This window comes from Microcaecilia unicolor, chromosome 3 (genome assembly GCF_901765095.1).
Source record: "Microcaecilia unicolor chromosome 3, aMicUni1.1, whole genome shotgun sequence".
In the NCBI taxonomy this organism is placed as follows: Eukaryota; Metazoa; Chordata; class Amphibia; order Gymnophiona; family Siphonopidae; genus Microcaecilia; species Microcaecilia unicolor.
In genome coordinates, this window is record NC_044033.1 from 168,807,173 (window position 1) to 168,828,416 (window position 21,244).

Sequence of the window (21,244 nt, forward strand, 5' to 3'; positions counted from 1 at the left end):
TGCTCTCATTGCTTTATTATAACTCCACAAAAACAACAGGAAGTGAGGTATTCTACCCAGGTGCACCCTCTACTTCCTAGAGGGATCATAGAGACTTACACAACAGTCAGCATGACCCATCATCTCCCTCTCTTTAACGAACAGTTTTCTGTATATTGGGCCAAAATATGTCCTGGTGGGTACCGTGATCTGTGGCAGTTCCACGGCCGACTGTGTCCCAGGTATTGGGAAGCATGACACTTCTGGATGTCTTGGTTGGAACATTATTTTATAGGGTGTCCGAGTTGAGCAGTAACTCTTCAGTTGTAATTGAAGGTACCCCTACTCCAGTAGCATAATCCAGATCTTTCACGGTCAGTGCCGAGTAATAGTAGAAACTATAATGTACAATAAAATTATGGAACACATAAATAAACATGGTTTAATGAGACAGAGTCAGCATGGGTTCAGCCTCACCAATTTGCTTTATTTCTTTGAGGGCATGGATAAACATGGATAATGGTGAGCCAGTTGATGTAGGGGTATCTAGATTTTCAGAAAGCCCATGACAGAGTTCCTCATGAGAGACTCCTGAGAAAATTAGAGTCATGGGATTGGAGGAAATTTTCTGGTGTGGATTAGGAATTGGTTATTGGACAGAAAACAAGGGGTAGGGTCAGTGGTGTGCTGGTAAATGTTTAACAACAGGCTCTGTCCCCGGTCCACCTCTGCGGCCCCCCCCCTCCCCAAATTGCAGAGCTGGCTATAGCTGGGGAGAGAGCTTGGGGGGAGGGCAATGCATTAATCCAGGAAAAAAAATGTAATGATCCCAGGTTCCAATCTAATTCATGTTTAATGTGGGATAAAATGCCATAAATAAGTAAATAAATATAAACTTTTAATGTTGAGCACCTGATTCTCAAAATGGACATATTCCAAATACTATAATGAAAATAAATTTTGTTTTCTACCTTTGTTGTCTGGTGACTTTGTTTTTCTGATCATGCTGGCCCAGTATCCGATTCTGTTGCTATCTGTCCTCTTAACTCTGTTTCCAGGGCTTCCTTTCCATTTATTTCTTTACTTTCCGCCTTTCTTCTTCATTTCTTGTCCTACATCTGTAAGTAAAAGCTGTGTCCTCCACAGACTTGACTGTCCAGTGGATCCAGCTTCTGCCTATTTTCTTCATCCATGTGCAGTTTTTCTCCTCTCTTCCTTTTCCCTCATCTCATCTCCTTCCTCACTCTTCCCTCCCCTCCATCCATATCCAGCAACTCTCCTCTCCCTGCCCCCCTCCAGCCATCCATACCCACACAGCAATTCTCTTCGCTCCCCTGCCCCCCTCCAGCCATTCATACCCACACAGCGATTCTCTTCACTCCACTGCCCCCCCTCCAGCCATCCATACCCACCCAGCGATTCTCTTCGCTCCCCTGCCCCCCTCCAGCCATTCTCTCCTCTCCCCTGCCCCCCCTCCAGCCATCCATACCCACCCAGCGATTCTCTTCGCTCCCCTGCCCCCCCTCCAGCCATCCATACCCACCCAACAATTCTCCTCGCTCCCCTGCCTCCGTCGCAGCAGCTGCAGTGAAAGCCAGTCTCTAGCCTTCCCTTCGTTTCCTGTCAGTGTCCCGCCCTCGCAGAGAGGAAATGATGTCAGAAGAAGGCGGGACACTGACAGGAACAAGGGGAAGGCTAGAGACGGGCTTTCACTGCGGCTGCTGCGATGGAGGTAAATCATCAATTTAAACCCCCCAAAGTGGCGGGGGATGAGGTAAGCATGGCTTGTGGTGCCCTACTGCCATGCTTACCTCACCGCCGGGTTGTGCCGCCCCTGGGAGCCAGCTCACCTGCCACAACAACCGGCTTGCAAGAACTTAAAAAATTTTGCGAGCCGGCTCCAGCACACCACTGGGTAGGGTTAAATGATCATTTCTGTCAATGGAGGAGGGTGAATAGTGGAGTGCCACAGGGATCAGTACTGGGACCGACACCAATTAACATATTTATAAATGATCTGGAAATCGAAAAAACGAGTGAGGTGATTAAATTTGAACTATACAAGGTTGTTAAAGCACATGCGGACAGTGAAAAATTGCAGGAAGACCTTAGGAAATTGGAAGACTGGGCATCCAAATGGCAGATGAAATTTAATGTGGACAAATGCAAAGTGATGCACATTGGAAAGAATAATCCAAATCATAGTTCCATGATGATAGGGTCCACCTTGGGGGTCAGCACCCAAGAAAGAGATCTAGGTGTTGTTGTAGATAATATGCTGAAATCATTTGCTCAGTGTGCAGCGGCGGCCAAAAAAGCAAACAGGATGCTAGGAATTATTAGGAAAGGGGTTGTAAATAAGACCGAAAATACTATAAAGCCTCTGTATCGCTCCATTGTGTGACCCACCTTGAGTATTGCATTCAGTTCTGGTCGCCATATCTCAAAAAAGATATAGCAAAATTAGAAAAAGTTCAATGAAGAGTGACCAAAATGATAAAGGGGATGGAACTCCTCTCACATGAGGAAAGGCTAAAGAGGTTAGGACTCTTCAACTTGGAAAAGAGACAGATGAGGGGAGATACGATTGAAGTAAAATCCTGAGTGGGGTCTTCACATGCAAGGGAGTCAATCCCTTGCATGTCTTACAAACTCTGCCACTTGCACATATAAAGTCCCGAGTGAAGGTGCTGTTTTATGTCTACACATTTATTTGTAAAATCTCTGTTCCCTTTGTACATCTGCTGCCAAATACATATATTTTTTTCTACAGTCTCCACATTCAGAAAGCGCTCAGCAAAACATTCTGCAAATGGTGAATGTCCAAACATAAATAACCTTTTTCCATCCTAGACAACGTATACGACATTGGGTTTCACATGTCCGAAGTGATTTTCTTAGGCAGTATCTTCTTAAAATAAACACACTGTAGAATTCAGATCTGAAAATGAACTTTATCTTCTGTTTCTTCATCTCACTTTGTCGCCAATACTGGATTTTTGTTCATCTTTTCAGGAATGCACAGTTTCAGAAATGGAAGAGAAAGTTCTAAAAGTAGTAAGTATACAGATAATTAACCTATTCATTTCCTCACTTGGTTTGTGTGAGATATTTTCATATATACCAGGCCCATATTTAGAGATAGGCTTTTGCCTAGTAGGGGTGTACAGCTCAAATATTTTCATTTTGTTTAGTTTTCATTGTCATTAATGAAGATTTTTATTTTGTTTGGGTTTTTTTTTCCAGGGATATCATCATAAATAGTGCATGCTCTTCAGAAAGAATATTCATGAGTAGGGTGCACTAGTTGTGAGGAGTATGCACTAGTCCACACTAGTGGGCCTTCTTCGTAAATAGTATTCTCTTGTTTGGAAGAGCCCACACTATTTCCTCATGCATGCTTGTACTATTCATGCATGTATGTACTCTCAGGAAAGAGTGTGCATTATTTGTGAACCATATACACTAGTCCCTGATAGTGTGTATTCTTCATAAATAGTGTGTCCTTGTTTGAAAGAGCCAATATTGTTTCCTCATGCTTGTTTACACTAGTCTTGCACGTGTGTGCTCTCAGAAGGTGTATTCTTCCAAAAGAGGGTGCATTGCTTGTGAAGAGTATGCACTAGTCCCCCCACAGTGTACATTCTTTGTAAATAGTGTGTCCTTGTTTTGAAGAGTGCACACTGTTTCCCAATAGCATATGCATGTGTGTGCTCTCGGGGAAAGAGGGTGCACTAGTTGTGAAGATTACTCACTGGTAAGGAATAGTGCACACTTTTTGCAATATTGCATTCCATTCATAGATAGCGTGCACTCTTTCCAACACAGGAATAAACCTGAAATTTTAGAGTTTATTTTTCTTGTCATTTCAGGCAAAAACCAATATGAAATGGCATGAGAAATCATATTTCAAATGAATGCACATGCCTAGGGTACCAAATTTTAAAGGCACCAAATACCCAGGATCTTCTGTTGTATACTTTAGGACCGTGCGCATGTGCTGCTTTATTAGGGCACCATTATGGCATTGTGGGCCTTCCTCTGTTCCACTTTTGGCTTCTGTAATATTACCACCCTGCATGCTGTGATCTGCTATCTGGTTGACACCAAAAATCTTAAATCCATCCTTGTTTTATTCTGCTGATAGCAATGGATTTCTTTACTGATTTTATTGACTGAAACCTGAAGAGGCCGATGTTTAAAACCACTTTCTTGGGCAAAACAGTGTTTTTCCTGCACAAACGGGCATTTTGAATATTTTTTTCCTTAATGCGGGAAAAATAACATGTAGTGGTCACATAACCCTGGGAGAAAAGAAAGTACCCATGGGCAGATTTTTGTGGCCTTCCCCCCCCCCCCCCTTAGGTGATTAAAAACAAAATTATTCTCCGTTTTGCTTAGATTAGAAGTTACACCAGTGCAGGCTGTTTCGATTATTGTCCTCTATGTATTTCTGTTCTTTAGTTCAAATTCTAAATTCCAGTTTTATATCTCATGAGGACATTATTACGTTCAAGGGTCAGTGAAGAAAATATGAAAATTATATTGGGCTCTGTGTTCAGCCGTGTTGGTAAGCAGCTTGTAAACCGTTCACAGCCATGGACTGAAATGACCACAGATGTTCAGTGCCAGGCATGCCTGTCTTCTGGCATTAAATATCCGGGTATCTGTGGTCACCTGGAAGTTAACCAGGCACTGGCCATTTTTCGGACTGGTGCCCTGTTAACTTGGCAGATAAAGTTAGTGCAGTGTTTTGCTGCCTTAGCTTTATCTGCATTCTTAGTTGGTTAGGACTAGATTCTATAAACAGTGCCCAGAAATTGGCACTGAAAAATGTAAGCACTGGGTGCTATTCTATAAAGGATCTGCGCCGTTTATAGGATAGTGGCTAAGGAGAAGATTCTATATGGCGCCTAAGAAATCGGCGCTGAAATTGTATATTCAAAGTTGATATTTCAGAGCAGATATCTGCATGCATCCATTTACACCTATGAAAACCTGGCGTAAATCTCAGCGCATGATTTAGGCGCACTGGGCCATATTCTATAAGTGCCTAAATTTTGGAACACCTGTGAAACACCCATAACCACGCCTCTCTTTTTGCCTCCAAGTGTTAGAAGTTCAGCCCACATCGTTACAGAATACACTTAGCGAGTTGTGTGACTCAATTCCAATCAGTGCCAATTAGTGCTCATTATTACTTGTTTAGTGCTGTTATCGGTGCTCAGCTTGTTAAGCCAATTAAGCTACGCAAAGTGTTATAGAATCCACGCCGATTACAGCACCTAAATCTAAGTGCACTATATAGAATCCAATCCAGGGGTCAGGACATAAACGGCACCTAACTTAAGGCGCCGGCAATTAGGTCTGCTGAAACAAGGTGTAAATTTCAGTGCCTAAGCTATGCGCCGATCAGGTCTATTCTGTAACAATGCTCATAAATTTTGGGAATGCCCCCCCCCCCCCCCCCCCCCGGAATGCTCCCTTGAATTTCTACGCGCATCATTATAGAATACCGTGCTGAAAGTTTACCTTTAATTAATGTTCCTCAACTTGGAATACAAGATATTTCAGCTTTACTTGAAGAATCAATATCAGAAGTGAAGAAATGGCGAACTTTAATCGTATCGTTTGTATTTGAACAGGACTTAAACGCATTATTGAAGTTATACTTCCTATTCGTTAAAGACTTTTTGTGGATTCTAGGATATGGATATTTCCGGATGTTACAAAAATAGCACAAGATAGAAGGAAAAAGTTTCTGGCTCTCAGAGGAAGAGACTAAGGCATTAGGAGCCTCATTCCTATTAGCATATCCGTGCAAATGCCTTGTAAGATTCTTGCTAATCAAAAAAATGATTCCAGAGTAAGTCCCTAGTAAAAATCGTCAAATACCAAAAAAGAACCAGAGAACTAAGGAATGGAGTCAAAATATAGATAGAAGATTGATCTGACACTTCAAAGATAAATAACTAAATAATTTGATATGTGAAAGTGGAGAGTTCTCAGAGTATTAACTCACCCAAACGAGACTACACACAAGTGATTTATGTCTCTAAGGGTGGACAAGCTTCTCAATCATAGAACCTCTCCGTGGTTCATGTTTTTTTTATATAGAACCCACAAAATAGTGCTCTAATAACCAAAAGTGAATAACCTAATATTAATTATTCTAAAATAATCCAAAAGTGTTCGGAGTCAATCACTTCTATCTATTGCTCCATTCTACCTCAAACAAGGATTTTTCAAAAATCTGTAGCCTATGTTGAGGTCTACAAAACTTATAATTCACAATGAGGCACTTATCGTATTGTGGTGAGTAGCTCCCCTCCTAGATGTTCAATGGGATACTCCCACGCATCCATTCATGTTGCTTTCTGCTATATCCTCGTTCTTTCCACGTTATTTCCTATTTCTTGTAAGGACGGTTCTTACATCTCTGTCGTCCTCATGTTTTCTCCATAAATCATAAAGAGTCCGACTCTGTTAAAACTTCCTCAGGAACTCCAATATGATATCAAAGACGTAAATAAAGCAAAGAAAGTTGCCTCTACCATTTATTTATTTATATTTTGCTCACACCTTTTTCAGTAGTAGCTCAAGGTGAGTTACATTCAGGTACACTGGATATTTCTCTGTCCCAGGAGGGCTCACAATCTAAGTTTGTACCTGAGGCAATGGAGGGTTAAGTGACTTGGCCAAGATCATAAGAAGCTGAAGTGGGATTTGAACCAGCCACCTCTGGATTGCAAGACCGGTGCTCTAACCACTAGGCCATTCCTCCACTCCATTCATGAGAAGGTTCACAAGATTCATCTTCAATTTTTCACCAGGTCACTTCTATCTCCCATTCCCGACCTCATTCTCACAACCTTCCTTCAACCTCTGCCACCCTCTCTTCCTTTTCTAAAAGCACAGGAAATTGCACATTTTTCTCTCCTCCATATTCACTACCTGTTTCTCTGATCCCATTTCCACCTGTTTACTCAACTCAGTCTTTCATTTTATTTATTTATTTATTTATTGCATTTGTATCCCACATTTTCCCACCTCTTTGCAGGCTCAATGTGGCTTACAATACATCATGGATAGTGGAAATATATTAGAAAATAGACAATTAGTGTTACAGAAGGATCTTGGGTAACGTGATAATGATAGAACATGATAGTAGTATAACAAGCAGGAATTCTAAGACAGTTCTGAATATATGTGGAGAAGTTGAGTATGTTTACATTGGTTGAACTGAGATGGGTCTTCAGCAATTTGCGGAAGTTCGTTAATTCGTAAATCGTTTTTAAGTTGCGCGGCAATGCGTTCCATAACTGTGTGCTCAAGTAGGTAAAGTTTGACGCGTGCATTAGTTTGTATTTTAGACCTTTGCAGTTAGGGAAGTGCAGATTAAAGAATGTGCGGGATGATCTTTTGGCATTCCTAGGTGGTAAGTCAATCAGGTCTGACATGTAGGCTGGTGCATCTCCGTGAATGATTTTATGGACTAGGGGGCATATTTTGAACGTGATGCGTTCTTTAAGTGGGAGCCAGTGTAGTTTTTCTCATAGGGGTTTAGCACTTTCATATTTTGTTTTACCGAATATGAGTCTAGCTGCAGTGTTCTGGGCTGTCTGAAGTTTCTTAATTATTTGCTCTTTACAGCAGGCATAGAGTATGTTACAGTAGTCCAGATGGCTGAGCACCAATGATTGTACCACTGCAGTTGTTCCTGATGCCTTCAAACATGTTGTGGTTTCATCACTCCTCAAATATTTTTCACTGGACCCTACCTAACCTTTCAACTAGCATTCCGTCTCCCTCCCCCCTTTCTTATCCAAACTGCTTGAATGTGCTGTTTGCCACTATCGTGACCTTTTTTTCATCTTAGGCAATTGTTGATCCATTACAATCTGGCTTTTGCCCTCTACATTCAAGAGAAACAGTCTCCAGTAACCAAATCCATGAGCCTTTACACAGTCCTCATCCTTCTTGACTCAATCCTCATCCAAAGGCTCTTGGCTAAATCCAAGAGCCTTTACTCAATGCTCATTCTTCTTGACCTATCTGCTGCCTTCGACACTGTTGATCACAACCTATTCCTTGATATGCCAGGCTGTTTCCGGTGACCGGCATTGAAAATCCAGTTTATTTTTGGCCGAGCCAGTATTCAGCGCTAGCCGGTTAAGGTTGAACTGGCCAAAAGATATTCCAGCTATTGATGACCACTAAACTTAGCCGGTAATGCACTGAAAATCATCCGATATCCATATATATCGTGCAATATAACTGACTAAGCACTAACTGGGGCTGTGCAGTGTGAGACAGCTGGCTATGTCCCATTGAATATCAACAGATAGCCGGCTAAGTACCATTTAACCGGCCAGGAACTGGCCGGTGAAATGGTTTTGAATATTGACCGGATAGATGGCATTTTGAAATCTTTACACGTATGTTTTCAGCAGAAGTCCACCTACAGAAAAAAGCAGGTGCAAGCAATTGTATGTACTTCACATTTTGGCAAAAGTTTCAGAGCAGAGCTACGTGCACGTGCCTTTAGCTTTGAGAACTGGTTCAGAGCCTGCAGGTAAATGGGGACTGTCCCATTACTGCTTCAGAATTTCTCACTTCGGGATAGATATTCAAAGCGATTTAAACGGCCAGAAAAGGCTCCTGGCCGTTTAAATCGTTTGTGTTGGTCAATCTGGGGATATTCGGCAGTACTTAACCGGATAGTACCTTTGAATATTCCCTCTAACCGCCTGTGCCAAAACCGGCTGGTCCGTGGGTGGAGTTAGAGTGGAAACTTAGCAGCGATTTTCAGTTAGCTAACCCACTAAGTAAAAGAATGAGGTAGAACAGCAAAACAGCTGTCCAAACTTTATACAGCCGGTGCCCAGTTAACTTTTAGGTTGCTGGTCATATCCGGATATTCAGTGTAGGAACCGTGCCTGCTGTGGCATTGAATATCTAGGGTTAGTTCATCTATAGCTGGAAGTGGCCTGCCAGCCACTTACCGCGATGGGCTGAATGTCATCTTACCATTCCATACTCCCCGGCTAGGCCGCTACAATCTTTGAATGACTATCACTTGATTTTTCCCGGTCCCAGACTCGCTCAACTTGAATCTGCTAGACTGTCAACTTTCTTTTTTCTTGCAGCTTTTGTTTGGAACAGGCTGCCTTTACCTTTACGTAGTAATCTTTCTTTTAAAAAGTTTAAAAGCGAACTGAAATCTTGGCTTTTTTCCCAGGCCTATGGGAATGGTCGTCAGCAGTTGTAACTGTAGTTCGGCTCTCCTAGCTTTTACTATCCTGTTTGACCTTTGCTTCTTTTCCTCTTGTGTGTTGTGGTGTGCTATCCTATTATTGTAGTTTTGTTTTCTTTTTATGTTTAAGTGGATATTTTTAAATTTGTAAACCACTTAGCTCACCAGCTAGAGCGGTATAGTAAATGCAATAAACTATTACTATAGTGCCTTGTGGAAAGGAGGGAAGACACTAAAGACAGAGAAAGTACGTGCGTATAATAAATGCAAACTGCTTAGATTGTACCACAGAAAGACGGTATATCAAATCCCATTAACCTTACCCTTTTGGGGGTATGGATGTGACAGGTACTGTTATCCTGTTACTTGCTGGTTTAAGGTGAATTTGATTTGCTGAGTAACCAGACCTCACACCTCTCATCAGGCTGTTGATATCGGAACTGTCTAGTGTGATATAAGTATCCCAGCAACGTGTCTGTCTAATCTTTGATATAGATGTCAAAAGTAGTCGTGTTTGGGAAACGGGATAATGAGTTGTCCAATCTTTCTAGAGGTTGTTCTTGTTTTGTTCCTTTATGAGCACTGCTCTGTTAATTCTGAAACCCAGGGAGTTTTTCTTACTTTGAGACACTATCAGGCTTATTTTCGAAAGAGAAGGGTGCCCATCTTTCGACACAAATCGGGAGATGGGCGTCTTCCCAGGGTCGCCCAAATTGGCATAATCGAAAGCTGATTTTGGGCGTCCCCAACTGCTTTCCGTCGCGGGGACGACCAAAGTTCCCGGGGGCGTGTCAGAAGCATAACGAAGATGGGACTGGGGCATGCTTAACACATGGGCGTCCTCGGCCAATAATGGAAAAAAGAAGGGCGTCCCTGACGAGCACTTGGCCAACTTTACTTAGTCCATTTTTTCTTGCGACCAAGCCTCAAAAAGGAGCCCAAACTGACCAGATGACCACCGGAGGGAATCGGGGATGACCTCCCCTTACTCCCCCAGTGGTCACTAACCCCCTCCCACCCTCAAAAAAAACTTTAAAAATATTTTTGCCAGCCTCAAATGTCATACCCAGCTCCCTGACAGCAGTATGCAGGTCCCTGGAGCAGTTTTAGTGGGTGCAGTGCACTTCAGGCAGGCGGACCCAGTCCCATCCCCACCCCTACCTGTTACACTTGTGGTGGTAAATGTGAGCCCTTCAAAACCCACCAGAAACCCACTGTACCCACATGTAGATGCCCCCCCTTCACCCCTTAGGGCTATGGTAGTGGTGTACAGTTGTAGGGAGTGTGTTTTTTTTTTTTGGGGGGGGGGGGGGTTGGGGCGCTCAGCACCCAAGATAAGGGAGCTATGCACCTGGGAGCAATTTGTGAAGTCCACTGCAGTGCCTCTTAGGGTGCCCGGTTGGTGTCCTGGCATGTGAGGGGGACCAGTGCACTACGAATGCTGGATCCTCCCATGACCAAAGGGCTTGCATTTGGTCGTTTCTGAGATGGGAGTCCTTGTTTTCCATTATCGCTGAAAACCGGGGATGACCATCTCTAAGGTCAACCTAAATGTTGAGATTTGAGCGTCCCTGACCGTATTATCGAAACAAAAGATGGACACCCATCTTGTTTCAATAATACGGGTTTCCCCGCCCCTTTTGCGAGGACGTCCTCAGGAAAACTTGGGCGCCCCGTTCGATTATGCCTCTCTTTGATTTTGGAAAGCAGTTTGTCGTTGCCATGTGATAGGCACAAGGAATGTTTGAGAAATGCCTTTTGTGTTTGGTAAGAATTAATCATCACTTCCAGCCTTTGACATGAAGCAGCCTGTGCTCTTTGATAAGTTCTTCCTCTTACAAACTGATGCTTTGGCATTCTGTAGCACAAGAGTTCTACTATAAATAAACTGAAAGGTGCAGGAAATGGGAGTTTTGCCAAATAAGCTGTAGTGAAAAATTGTTATTTTAGATCTTTTGTCACGTTGTTTCTACTTGTTCATGCCTAAGCATTGTTCCCTTGTCTTGGCAAACCTTATTTAAAAACTAAAGAACGTTACAGATTCTAAAATAGTGTAGGTTGTCCCGCTTTGGTTGCACGTGAGATGGACAAGAACATGGGGAGCCTGTGGGAATCTGGTGGCTGAAAATAATACTCTATATGGCCGCATGGCTCTTGTCCAGGGCAGTTGACAGGAAGGCTGCTTAAGCTGATTTAAGAATTTGTCCCATTGCAGTGAATAATGTGAGCTCTGGATACAGTTGCAGAAAACATAGGTCTAATGATATATTTAAATAAATAAATGAAAGGCTGGAAGGGGTTTCCATTTCTTTCCAAAATTTTGCAGGGTGAAAGGTGGTTTCAGGTTAATGTAAGCTATGATTGTAAAGTCTGCTTTGGTAAGGTTCTCACTATAATGGGAGAGAGCAGAGGGAGAGCTGGATGTGCACTCACAAGATTGTGACACAGTGGTTAGGTACCTGCTGGTGAAAAGTACTAGCAGTTTATTTATTATTTAGATTTTGCTCACACCTTTTTCAGTAGTAATTCAAGGTGAGTTACATTCAGGTACTCTGGATATTTCTCTGTCCCAGGAGGGCTAACAATCTAAGTTTGTACCTGAGGCAATGGAGGGTTAAGTGACTTGCCCAAGATCACAAGGAGCAGCAGCGGGATTTGTGCCAGCCACCTCTGGATTGCAAGACCGGTGCTCTAACCACTAGGCCACTCCTCCACTTCTTGTAATTAAGAGCCCCGTTTACTAAGCTGCGCTAGAGGCGCGTTATTGCTTTTAGTGTGTGCTAACCATTAGCGCGCGCTAACTGTGTAGGTACCCACAATATTTCTATGGGCGCCTATTACAGCATGCGCTAATTTTGTGCACGGGCTTAAAAACACTAGCACACCTTAGTAAACAGAGCCCTAAATGTCTTGTAGATGTGCTGCAGATCAAGTGCCAGTTATTTAAATGTGACCATTACACTTGCAGGCTTTTTTGCTAGTTGCTACATAAGCATTAAAAGCAGCTTCTTATTTCTTTATATTTCTTTATTTTATTATTTAGATTTTGCTCACATCTTTTTCAGTAGTAGCTCTAGGTGAGTTACATTCAGCTACTCTGGATATTTCTCTGTCCCAGGAGGGCTCACAATCTAGGTTTGTACCTGAGGCAATCGGAGGGTTAAGTGACTTGCCCAAGGTCACAAGGAGCAGCAGTGGGATTTGAACCAGCCACCAGTGTTCCACTCCATTAACCTTGCTACTAACCCAGGGCATGTGGGGTGTGGTTTTAGCAGCAGCAAAGTGCTTATAGCTTTAAACCAGCAACTGGAAAAAAACAAAAAGCTCACTGCCTTAGATCCTTGCACCAGTTGCCAGTGCTTAAAAGATGCTATACTGGAATATGTACCTGCCACTAAGCTCACAGCTGGAGGCATGTATTATACAGAATGACAGCAGATAAGGGTGTTTTTTTTTCTTTATGATGTTGTCAATTATAAAAACTTTAATTAAGAAAAAAAAGTAGCTTCTTAAACTCATTCACTCTGCACTTTGGGGACTGTTTCAAAACTCTCTTTTGCAAGTTAGCATTGCCCACCTTGCTTCAATTTAAAAAATGTGATATATTTTTTTCAAGTTGGTAAGAATCACAGTTCTTTTTTTTTAATTATTCATTCAACAACTAGGTAATAGGCTTCAACACCGGCATAACAGTCAGATTTTTACTTTCTAAAACAGAATATTACAGGGAGAGAAACCCAATTAGGGGTCCATTTGCTAAGGTGCGCTAATGATTAGTGTGTGCTAAATACCAAAATACCCAATGGAATATAATGGGCATCTTGGTATTTAGCACATACTGAGGGCCCCTTTTACCAAGCTGCGGCAAAAGGGGGCCAGTGCTGGCATCTGTCAGCGCGTGTTTTACACGCATACTGAGGCCCCCTTTTACCGCAGCTGGTAAAAGGGAAGGTCTCGCTTGCCTGCAGCAAAATAAAATTACCCTCCGTGTGAGTAATTTTATAAACTTGTTTTCCTCTGATAAACCCTTAGATCAGTGGTTCCCAAACCTGGTCCTGGAGGCACCACAGCCAGTCAGGTTTTTAGGATATCCAACATTGAATATTCATGAGAATTACAAGCACTGTCTCCACTGCATGCAAATCTCTCTCATGAATTTTCATTGTGGATATCCTGAAAATCTGACTGACTGGGGTGCCTCCAGGACCAGGTTTGGGAACCAATGCCTTAGAAGAGGGTGTTGATATGCACAGAACCCCAGGGTAATTTTTTTTTAGAGTGAATGTCTGTAGCTGTTTTTCCCACGACCTGCAATATAGGTGTGTTTGGGGGAGGAGTTTGGGCAGAGCGTGGGTGGAATCATGATGTGCTTGCTAATTTTATAAAACATGTACTTGTTATGCCTAAATGTACACAAATGCATTTATCTGTGACTCTTGTAGGTTTTCTGAGGCTGCTTTGTAAAGACACTGAGTGCCCGGGTTGTCTTTATAAAATAGTCTCAAAATTGGTACATGCTTGGACTTTCCACCCAGGCATACTGTTATAGTATAACTTTCTACAAGCTGAAATTTCTTATTGATCCAGGCTACCTTCCATGAAATTTTAAACATCTCGACTTGAAAGTCCCTTTTATGATCTAAATGCACTATACAAAGTGTGCTTAAGGTAGAGTTTCCCAAATCCGGTCCTGGAGTACCCCCTTGCCAGTCCGGTTTTCAGGATATTCATAATGAATATACATGAACTTGATTTGCATGCACTGCCTGTGTTATATGCACATCTCTTTCTTGCGTATTCATTGTGGGTATCCTAAAAAAACTGACTGGCAAGGGGTACTCCAGGACCAGACTTGGGGAAACACTGCTTTCAAGTATTAAAATAAATGTTCCTGTCTGAATGTGTGCTTTGAACCCAAGTGGAGTCTGAAATCAGTGCACCTTTGGCACGTTCTGGGCACCATCCTGTTTGCTTTCTGTTCTGTACTTACTCTTTTATCCCTTTGTAAATTCTTGTAGTCAAAAATTCTGAATGGAATTTGTGATGAAACCATGAAATTCACCACGGATCCACTGATGAGTCAATGCAGCTGCCTGGAGGAAGTTCACCTGTCCAGCATTAAACCTGGCGAAGGACTGGTAAGACGTACTCCATGCCTGTCCCTGTCTATGGTTCTGGGAAACGCCATCACCCGGCTCTTCTTTACATATCTTCTGAGGTGCATGAGAACATGGTGTTTATCCGTCAAGTCCATGGCAGGTCAAGATTAACTGAAATGCTTTGAAAAAGGGTAAATAGTAAAGAGGACGTGGAAATCACTTTTCATTTTAAGAACAACTTAGTATATGTAAACACAAAGCAGGCAACTAGATTTCGCCTGCCATATCCTGATTTGCTGCTGAACCTGTCAGGGAAGCCCCAAATTCATGGCAGCGGTTCATTGATGGAAAAAAACACAACACTGAGAAGAAAATCCCAGGATTAAAAAGAATAAGATTTATGAAGAATATTTGTTGTTCTTTTGAGGAGATCTAGCACTCTAACAACCCTGATGCTTCATCTGTTTCGACATATTTTTCCATGTAACCTAGAATTCCTATTGTAGTTTTCCCTTATACCTTGACCTTCCTCTACCTAATTTTAAACATTATTATTATTGTAAACCGCTCAGTTTATGTGGTTGGTATATGAATTAACCTATGATATATGCTCATCTACTATAGGTGAAGTTTAAAATTATGGATTATTTTAAATGTTTACAGATTGTAATAGTTTACAAACAGAGGGTGATTTATGGTTTGCATCTTTTAGGGAGATTAGAATGATATTCCTTTTATTTTGGTTAACACGGATTCTATTTGAGAATCTAAGGAGGTTGTTTTAGGAGAGTTAGGTAGTATTTAAATATGTAAAATTCTGGGGCCTGATATTCAAAAGGAAATATCTGGAAAACTGCAGCAGTTACCTGGATATTGCTCTTAATTGTGGCTATCCTAAGTTGTTCCCTGCTTTTTTAACATCTTTGTGAATGATAGTTCATAAGGACTGTCTGGTAAGGTTTGTCTCTTTGTGGATGATACCAAATTCTGTAATAAGAGTGGACATCCCAGAGGGTTTGGATGGCATGAGGAAGGATCTAGTGAAGCTTGAAGAATGGTCCAATAATTGGCAAACAAGATTTAATGCTAAGAAATGCAGGGTCATGCACTTGGGTTACAAAACTCCAAGGGAACGGTAGAGTGAAGTGCTTTTTTGTACGAAAGAAGTACGGGACTTGGGGGTGATTGCGTCTGATGACCTTAAAGTGGCCAAACAGGTAGAAAAAGTGACGGTCAAAGCCAGACGCATGCTTGGGTGCATAAGCAGAGGGATGACCAGCAGGAAAAAAAGAGGTGATAGTGCCCTGTATATGGCCGCATGGCTCTTGTCTAGGGCAGTTGACAGGAAGGCTGCTTAAGCTGATTTAAGAATTTGTCCCATGCAGTGAATAATGTGAGCTCTGGATACAGTTGCAGAAAACATAGGGCTAATGATATACAGTGGTGGAAATAAGTATTTGATCCCTTGCTGATTTTGTAAGTTTGCCCACTGACAAAGACATGAGCAGCCCATAATTGAAGGGTAGGTTATTGGTAACAGTGAGAGATAGCACATCACAAATTAAATCCGGAAAATCACATTGTGGAAAGTATATGAATTTATTTGCATTCTGCAGAGGGAAATAAGTATTTGATCCCCCACCAACCAGTAAGAGATCTGGCCCCTACAGACCAGGTAGATGCTCCAAATCAACTCGTTACCTGCATGACAGACAGCTGTCGGCAATGGTCACCTGTATGAAAGACACCTGTCCACAGACTCAGTGAATCAGTCAGACTCTAACCTCTACAAAATGGCCAAGAGCAAGGAGCTGTCTAAGGATGTCAGGGACAAGATCATACACCTGCACAAGGCTGGAATGGGCTACAAAACCATCAGTAAGACGCTGGGCGAGAAGGAGACAACTGTTGGTGCCATAGTAAGAAAATGGAAGAAGTACAAAATGACTGTCAATCGACAAAGATCTGGGGCTCCACGCAAAATCTCACCTCGTGGGGTATCCTTGATCATGAGGAAGGTTAGAAATCAGCCTACAACTACAAGGGGGGAACTTGTCAATGATCTCAAGGCAGCTGGGACCACTGTCACCACGAAAACCATTGGTAACACATTACGACATAACGGATTGCAATCCTGCAGTGCCCGCAAGGTCCCCCTGCTCCGGAAGGCACATGTGACGGCCCGTCTGAAGTTTGCCAGTGAACACCTGGATGATGCCGAGAGTGATTGGGAGAAGGTGCTGTGGTCAGATGAGACAAAAATTGAGCTCTTTGGCATGAACTCAACTCGCCGTGTTTGGAGGAAGAGAAATGCTGCCTATGACCCAAAGAACACCGTCCCCACTGTCAAGCATGGAGGTGGAAATGTTATGTTTTGGGGGTGTTTCTCTGCTAAGGGCACAGGACTACTTCACCGCATCAGTGGGAGAATGGATGGGGCCATGTACCGTACAATTCAGAGTGACAACCTCCTTCCCTCCGCCAGGGCCTTAAAAATGGGTCGTGGCTGGGTCTTCCAGCACGACAATGACCCAAAATATACAGCCAAGGCAACAAAGGAGTGGCTCAGGAAGAAGCACATTAGGGTCATGGAGTGGCCTAGCCAGTCACCAGACCTTAATCCCATTGAAAACTTATGGAGGGAGCTGAAGCTGCGAGTTGCCAAGCGACAGCCCAGAACTCTTAATGATTTAGAGATGATCTGCAAAGAGGAGTGGACCAAAATTCCTCCTGACATGTGTGCAAACCTCATCATCAACTACAGAAGACGTCTGACCGCTGTGCTTGCCAACAAGGGTTTTGCCACCAAGTATTAGGTCTTGTTTGCCAGAGGGATTAAATACTTATTTCCCTCTGCAGAATGCAAATAAATTCATATACTTTCCACAATGTGATTTTCCGGATTTAATTTGTGATGTGCTATCTCTCACTGTTACCAATAACCTACCCTTCAATTATGGGCTGCTCATGTCTTTGTCAGTGGGCAAACTTACAAAATCAGCAAGGGATCAAATACTTATTTCCACCACTGTATTTTTTTTAAAAAAGTCCCTGGTAAGGCCCCATTTAGAGTACAGCGTGCAATTCAGGAGCCCGCACCTGCAGAAAGATATAAACAGGACGGAGTTGGTCCAGAGAGCGGCTACCAAATTGGTCAACAGTCTCAGTCATAAAACATATAGGGACAGGCTTAGCAGCCACAACTTGTATACCCTGGAAGAGAGGTGGGAGAGAGGGGATATGAAAGAGACGTTTAAATACCTCAGTGGCGTTAATGTTTAGCAAATGAGCCTTTTTCAAACAAAGGAAAACTCTGGAATGAGGGGGGGCATATGATGAAGTTAAGAGGAAATAGGCTTAGGAAGAATCTAAGAAAATACTCTTTCATGGAAAGGGTGGTGGATACGTGGAATGGCCTCCCAGTGGAGGTCGTAGAGACGAGGATTGTGTCAGAATTTAAGAAAGCGTGGGATAGGCATATGGGATCCCTTAGGAAAGGAAAAATTCGTGGTTTCTGAGGATGGGCAGACTAGATGGGCCACTTGACCCTTATCTGCAGTCATGTTTCTGTGTTCAGTGGCTCTGTCCGGATAGTGATGCTGAACATCCTTGGAGACTACCTCAGCATTATCCAGATATAGTCAGGGAGGGCAGCGGCAATATCCAGTGTACTAACTGAATAACTACCTAGATAAAGTGAGGACAGCAAAAAGGCTGTCCTCACTTTAACTGACTAGCTATCCAGATAGTGGACTGAATATCCCAGTTATCTGGGTAGCAGTGAGGAATGCCTCTCTATTTGGATATTCAGTGCCAGACGCCAGACAGACACTGGTGCTGAATAACGATTTATTTAGGTCACAATGACTGGCATTTAAGCAAACACCAACCATGGTGGATGAATACCAGGCAACTAGTTTACTTGTGTAAATGTAAAACTGCTACGTATATTTATCAGCAGCACACATACAGTGGGGGAAATAAGTATTTGATCCCTTGCTGATTTTGTAAGTTTGCCCACTGACAAAGACATGAGCAGCCCATAATTGAAGGGTAGGTTATTGGTAACAGTGAGAGATAGCACATCACAAATTAAATCCGGAAAATCACATTGTGGAAAGTATATGAATTTATTTGCATTCTGCAGAGGGAAATAAGTATTTAATCCCTCTGGCAAACAAGACCTAATACTTGGTGGCAAAACCCTTGTTGGCAAGCACAGCGGTCAGACGTCTTCTGTAGTTGATGATGAGGTTTGCACACATGTCAGGAAGAATTTTGGTCCACTCCTCTTTGCAGATCATCTCTAAATCATTAAGAGTTCTGGGCTGTCGCTTGGCAACTCGCAGCTTCAGCTCCCTCCATAAATTTTCAATGGGATTAAGGTCTGGTGACTGGCTAGGCCACTCCATGACCCTAATGTGCTTCTTCCTGAGCCACTCCTTTGTTGCCTTGGCTGTATGTTTTGGGTCATTGTCGTGCTGGAAGACCCAGCCACGACCCATTTTTAAGGCCCTGGCGGAGGGAAGGAGGTTGTCACTCAGAATTGTACGGTACATGGCCCCATCCATTCTCCCATTGATGCGGTGAAGTAGTCCTGTGCCCTTAGCAGAGAAACACCCCCAAAACATAACATTTCCACCTCCATGCTTGACAGTGGGGACGGTGTTCTTTGGGTCATAGGCAGCATTTCTCTTCCTCCAAACACGGCGAGTTGAGTTCATGCCAAAGAGCTCAATTTTTGTCTCATCTGACCACAGCACCTTCTCCCAATCACTCTCGGCATCATCCAGGTGTTCACTGGCAAACTTCAGACGGGCCGTCACATGTGCCTTCCGGAGCAGGGGGACCTTGCGGGCACTGCAGGATTGCAATCCGTTATGTCGTAATGTGTTACCAATGGTTTTCATGGTGACAGTGGTCCCAGCTGCCTTGAGATCATTGACAAGTTCCCCACTTGTAGTTGTAGGCTGATTTCTAACCTTCCTCATGATCAAGGATACCCCACGAGGTGAGATTTTGCGTGGAGCCCCAGATCTTTGTCGATTGACAGTCATTTTGTACTTCTTCCATTTTCTTACTATGGCACCAACAGTTGTCTCCTTCTCGCCCAGCGTCTTACTGATGGTTTTGTAGCCCATTCCAGCCTTGTGCAGGTGTATGATCTTGTCCCTGACATCCTTAGACAGCTCCTTGCTCTTGGCCATTTTGTAGAGGTTAGAGTCTGACTGATTCACTGAGTCTGTGGACAGGTGTCTTTCATACAGGTGACCATTGCCGACAGCTGTCTGTCATGCAGGTAATGAGTTGATTTGGAGCATCTACCTGGTCTGTAGGGGCCAGATCTCTTACTGGTTGGTGGGGGATCAAATACTTATTTCCCTCTGCAGAATGCAAATAAATTCATATACTTTCCACAATGTGATTTTCCGGATTTAATTTGTGATGTGCTATCTCTCACTGTTACCAATAACCTACCCTTCAATTATGGGCTGCTCATGTCTTTGTCAGTGGGCAAACTTACAAAATCAGCAAGGGATCAAATACTTATTTCCCCCACTGTAGATTTCAAGGGACCAGGTTTTGGGTGTGGTGTGGGCAGCCATTGAAAATATGTGTACTTGCATGTACACGGGGAAATATGCATTTATTTAAAAAAAACTTCCCCATTGGCATTTAAGTGATGAACTGGATTAGGAACTGGTTGACGGACAGACGCCAGAGGGTGGTGGTTAATGGAATTCGCTCGGATGAGGGAAAGGTGAGTAGTGGAGTGCCTCAGGGATCGGTGCTGGGGCCGATTCTGTTCAATATATTTGTGAGTGACATTGCCAAAGGGTTAGAAGGTAAAGTTTGCCTTTTTGCGGATGATACTAAGATTTGTAACACAGTAAGCACACCTGGGAGGGAGTGGAAAACATGAAAAAGGATCTGCAGAAGCTAAAAGAATGGTCTAAGGTTTGGCAATTAAAATTCAATACGAAGAAATGCAAAGTAATGCACTTAGGGAGTAGAAATCCACGGGAGACGTATGTGTTAGGCGATGAGAGTCTGATATGTACAGACGGGCAGAGGGATCTTGGGGTGATAGTATCTGAGGATCTGAAGGCGATGAAACAGTGTGACAAGGCGGTGGACGTAGCCAGAAGGTTGTAAGGCTGTACAGAGAGAGGTGTGACCAGCAGAAAAAAGGAGGTGTTGATGCCCCTGTATAAGTCGTGGGTGAGGCCCCACCTGGAGTATTGAGTTCAGTTTTGGAGGCCGTATCTTGCTAAGGATGTAAAAAGAATTGAAGCGGTGCAATGGAAAGCTACAAAAATGGTATGGGATTTGCGTTACAAGACATATGAGGAGAGACTTTCTGACCTGAACATGTATACCCTGGAGGAAAGGATAAACAGGGGTGACATGATACAGATGTTCAAATATTTGAAAGGTATTAATCTGCAAACAAAACCTTTTCCGGTGATGGGAAGGTGGTAGAACTAGAGGACATGAAATGAGGTTGAAGGGGGGCAGACTCAAGAAAAATGTCAGGAAGTATTTTTTCACGGAGAGAGTGGTGGATACTTGGAATGCCCTCTCGCGGGAGGTAGTGGAGATGAAAACGGTAACGGAATTCAAAAATGCGTGGGATAAACATAAAGGGATTCTGTTCAGAAGGAATGGATCCTCGGAAGCTCAGAGCAGATTGGGTGGCTGCATATCTACAGATGGGGAGAGGGATCTTGGGGTGATAGTATCTGAGGATCTGAAGGCGACGAAACAGTGTGACAAGGCATGGCCATAGCTAGAAGGTTGCTAGGCTGTATAGTGAGAGGTGTGACCAGCAGACGAAAAGAGGTTTTAATGCCCCTGTATAAGTCGTTGGTGAGGCCCCACCTGGAGTATCGTGTTCAGTTTTGGAGGC

The 21,244-nt window shown here is 43.1% G+C and overlaps 1 protein-coding gene across 1 annotated transcript in view; it reads left to right on the top strand.

Annotated features, from left to right (window-relative positions):
* The window catches only part of CNKSR3 (CNKSR family member 3), a 233,399-nt gene that overhangs the window by 143,940 nt on the left and 68,215 nt on the right, over nucleotides 1–21,244 (top strand). The window contains exons 5-6 of the mRNA XM_030196561.1: nucleotides 2,995–3,036; nucleotides 14,254–14,373. Of these exons, the coding sequence (XP_030052421.1) occupies nucleotides 2,995–3,036; nucleotides 14,254–14,373 (162 nt within the window). The remainder of the gene's footprint in view (nucleotides 1–2,994; nucleotides 3,037–14,253; nucleotides 14,374–21,244) is intronic.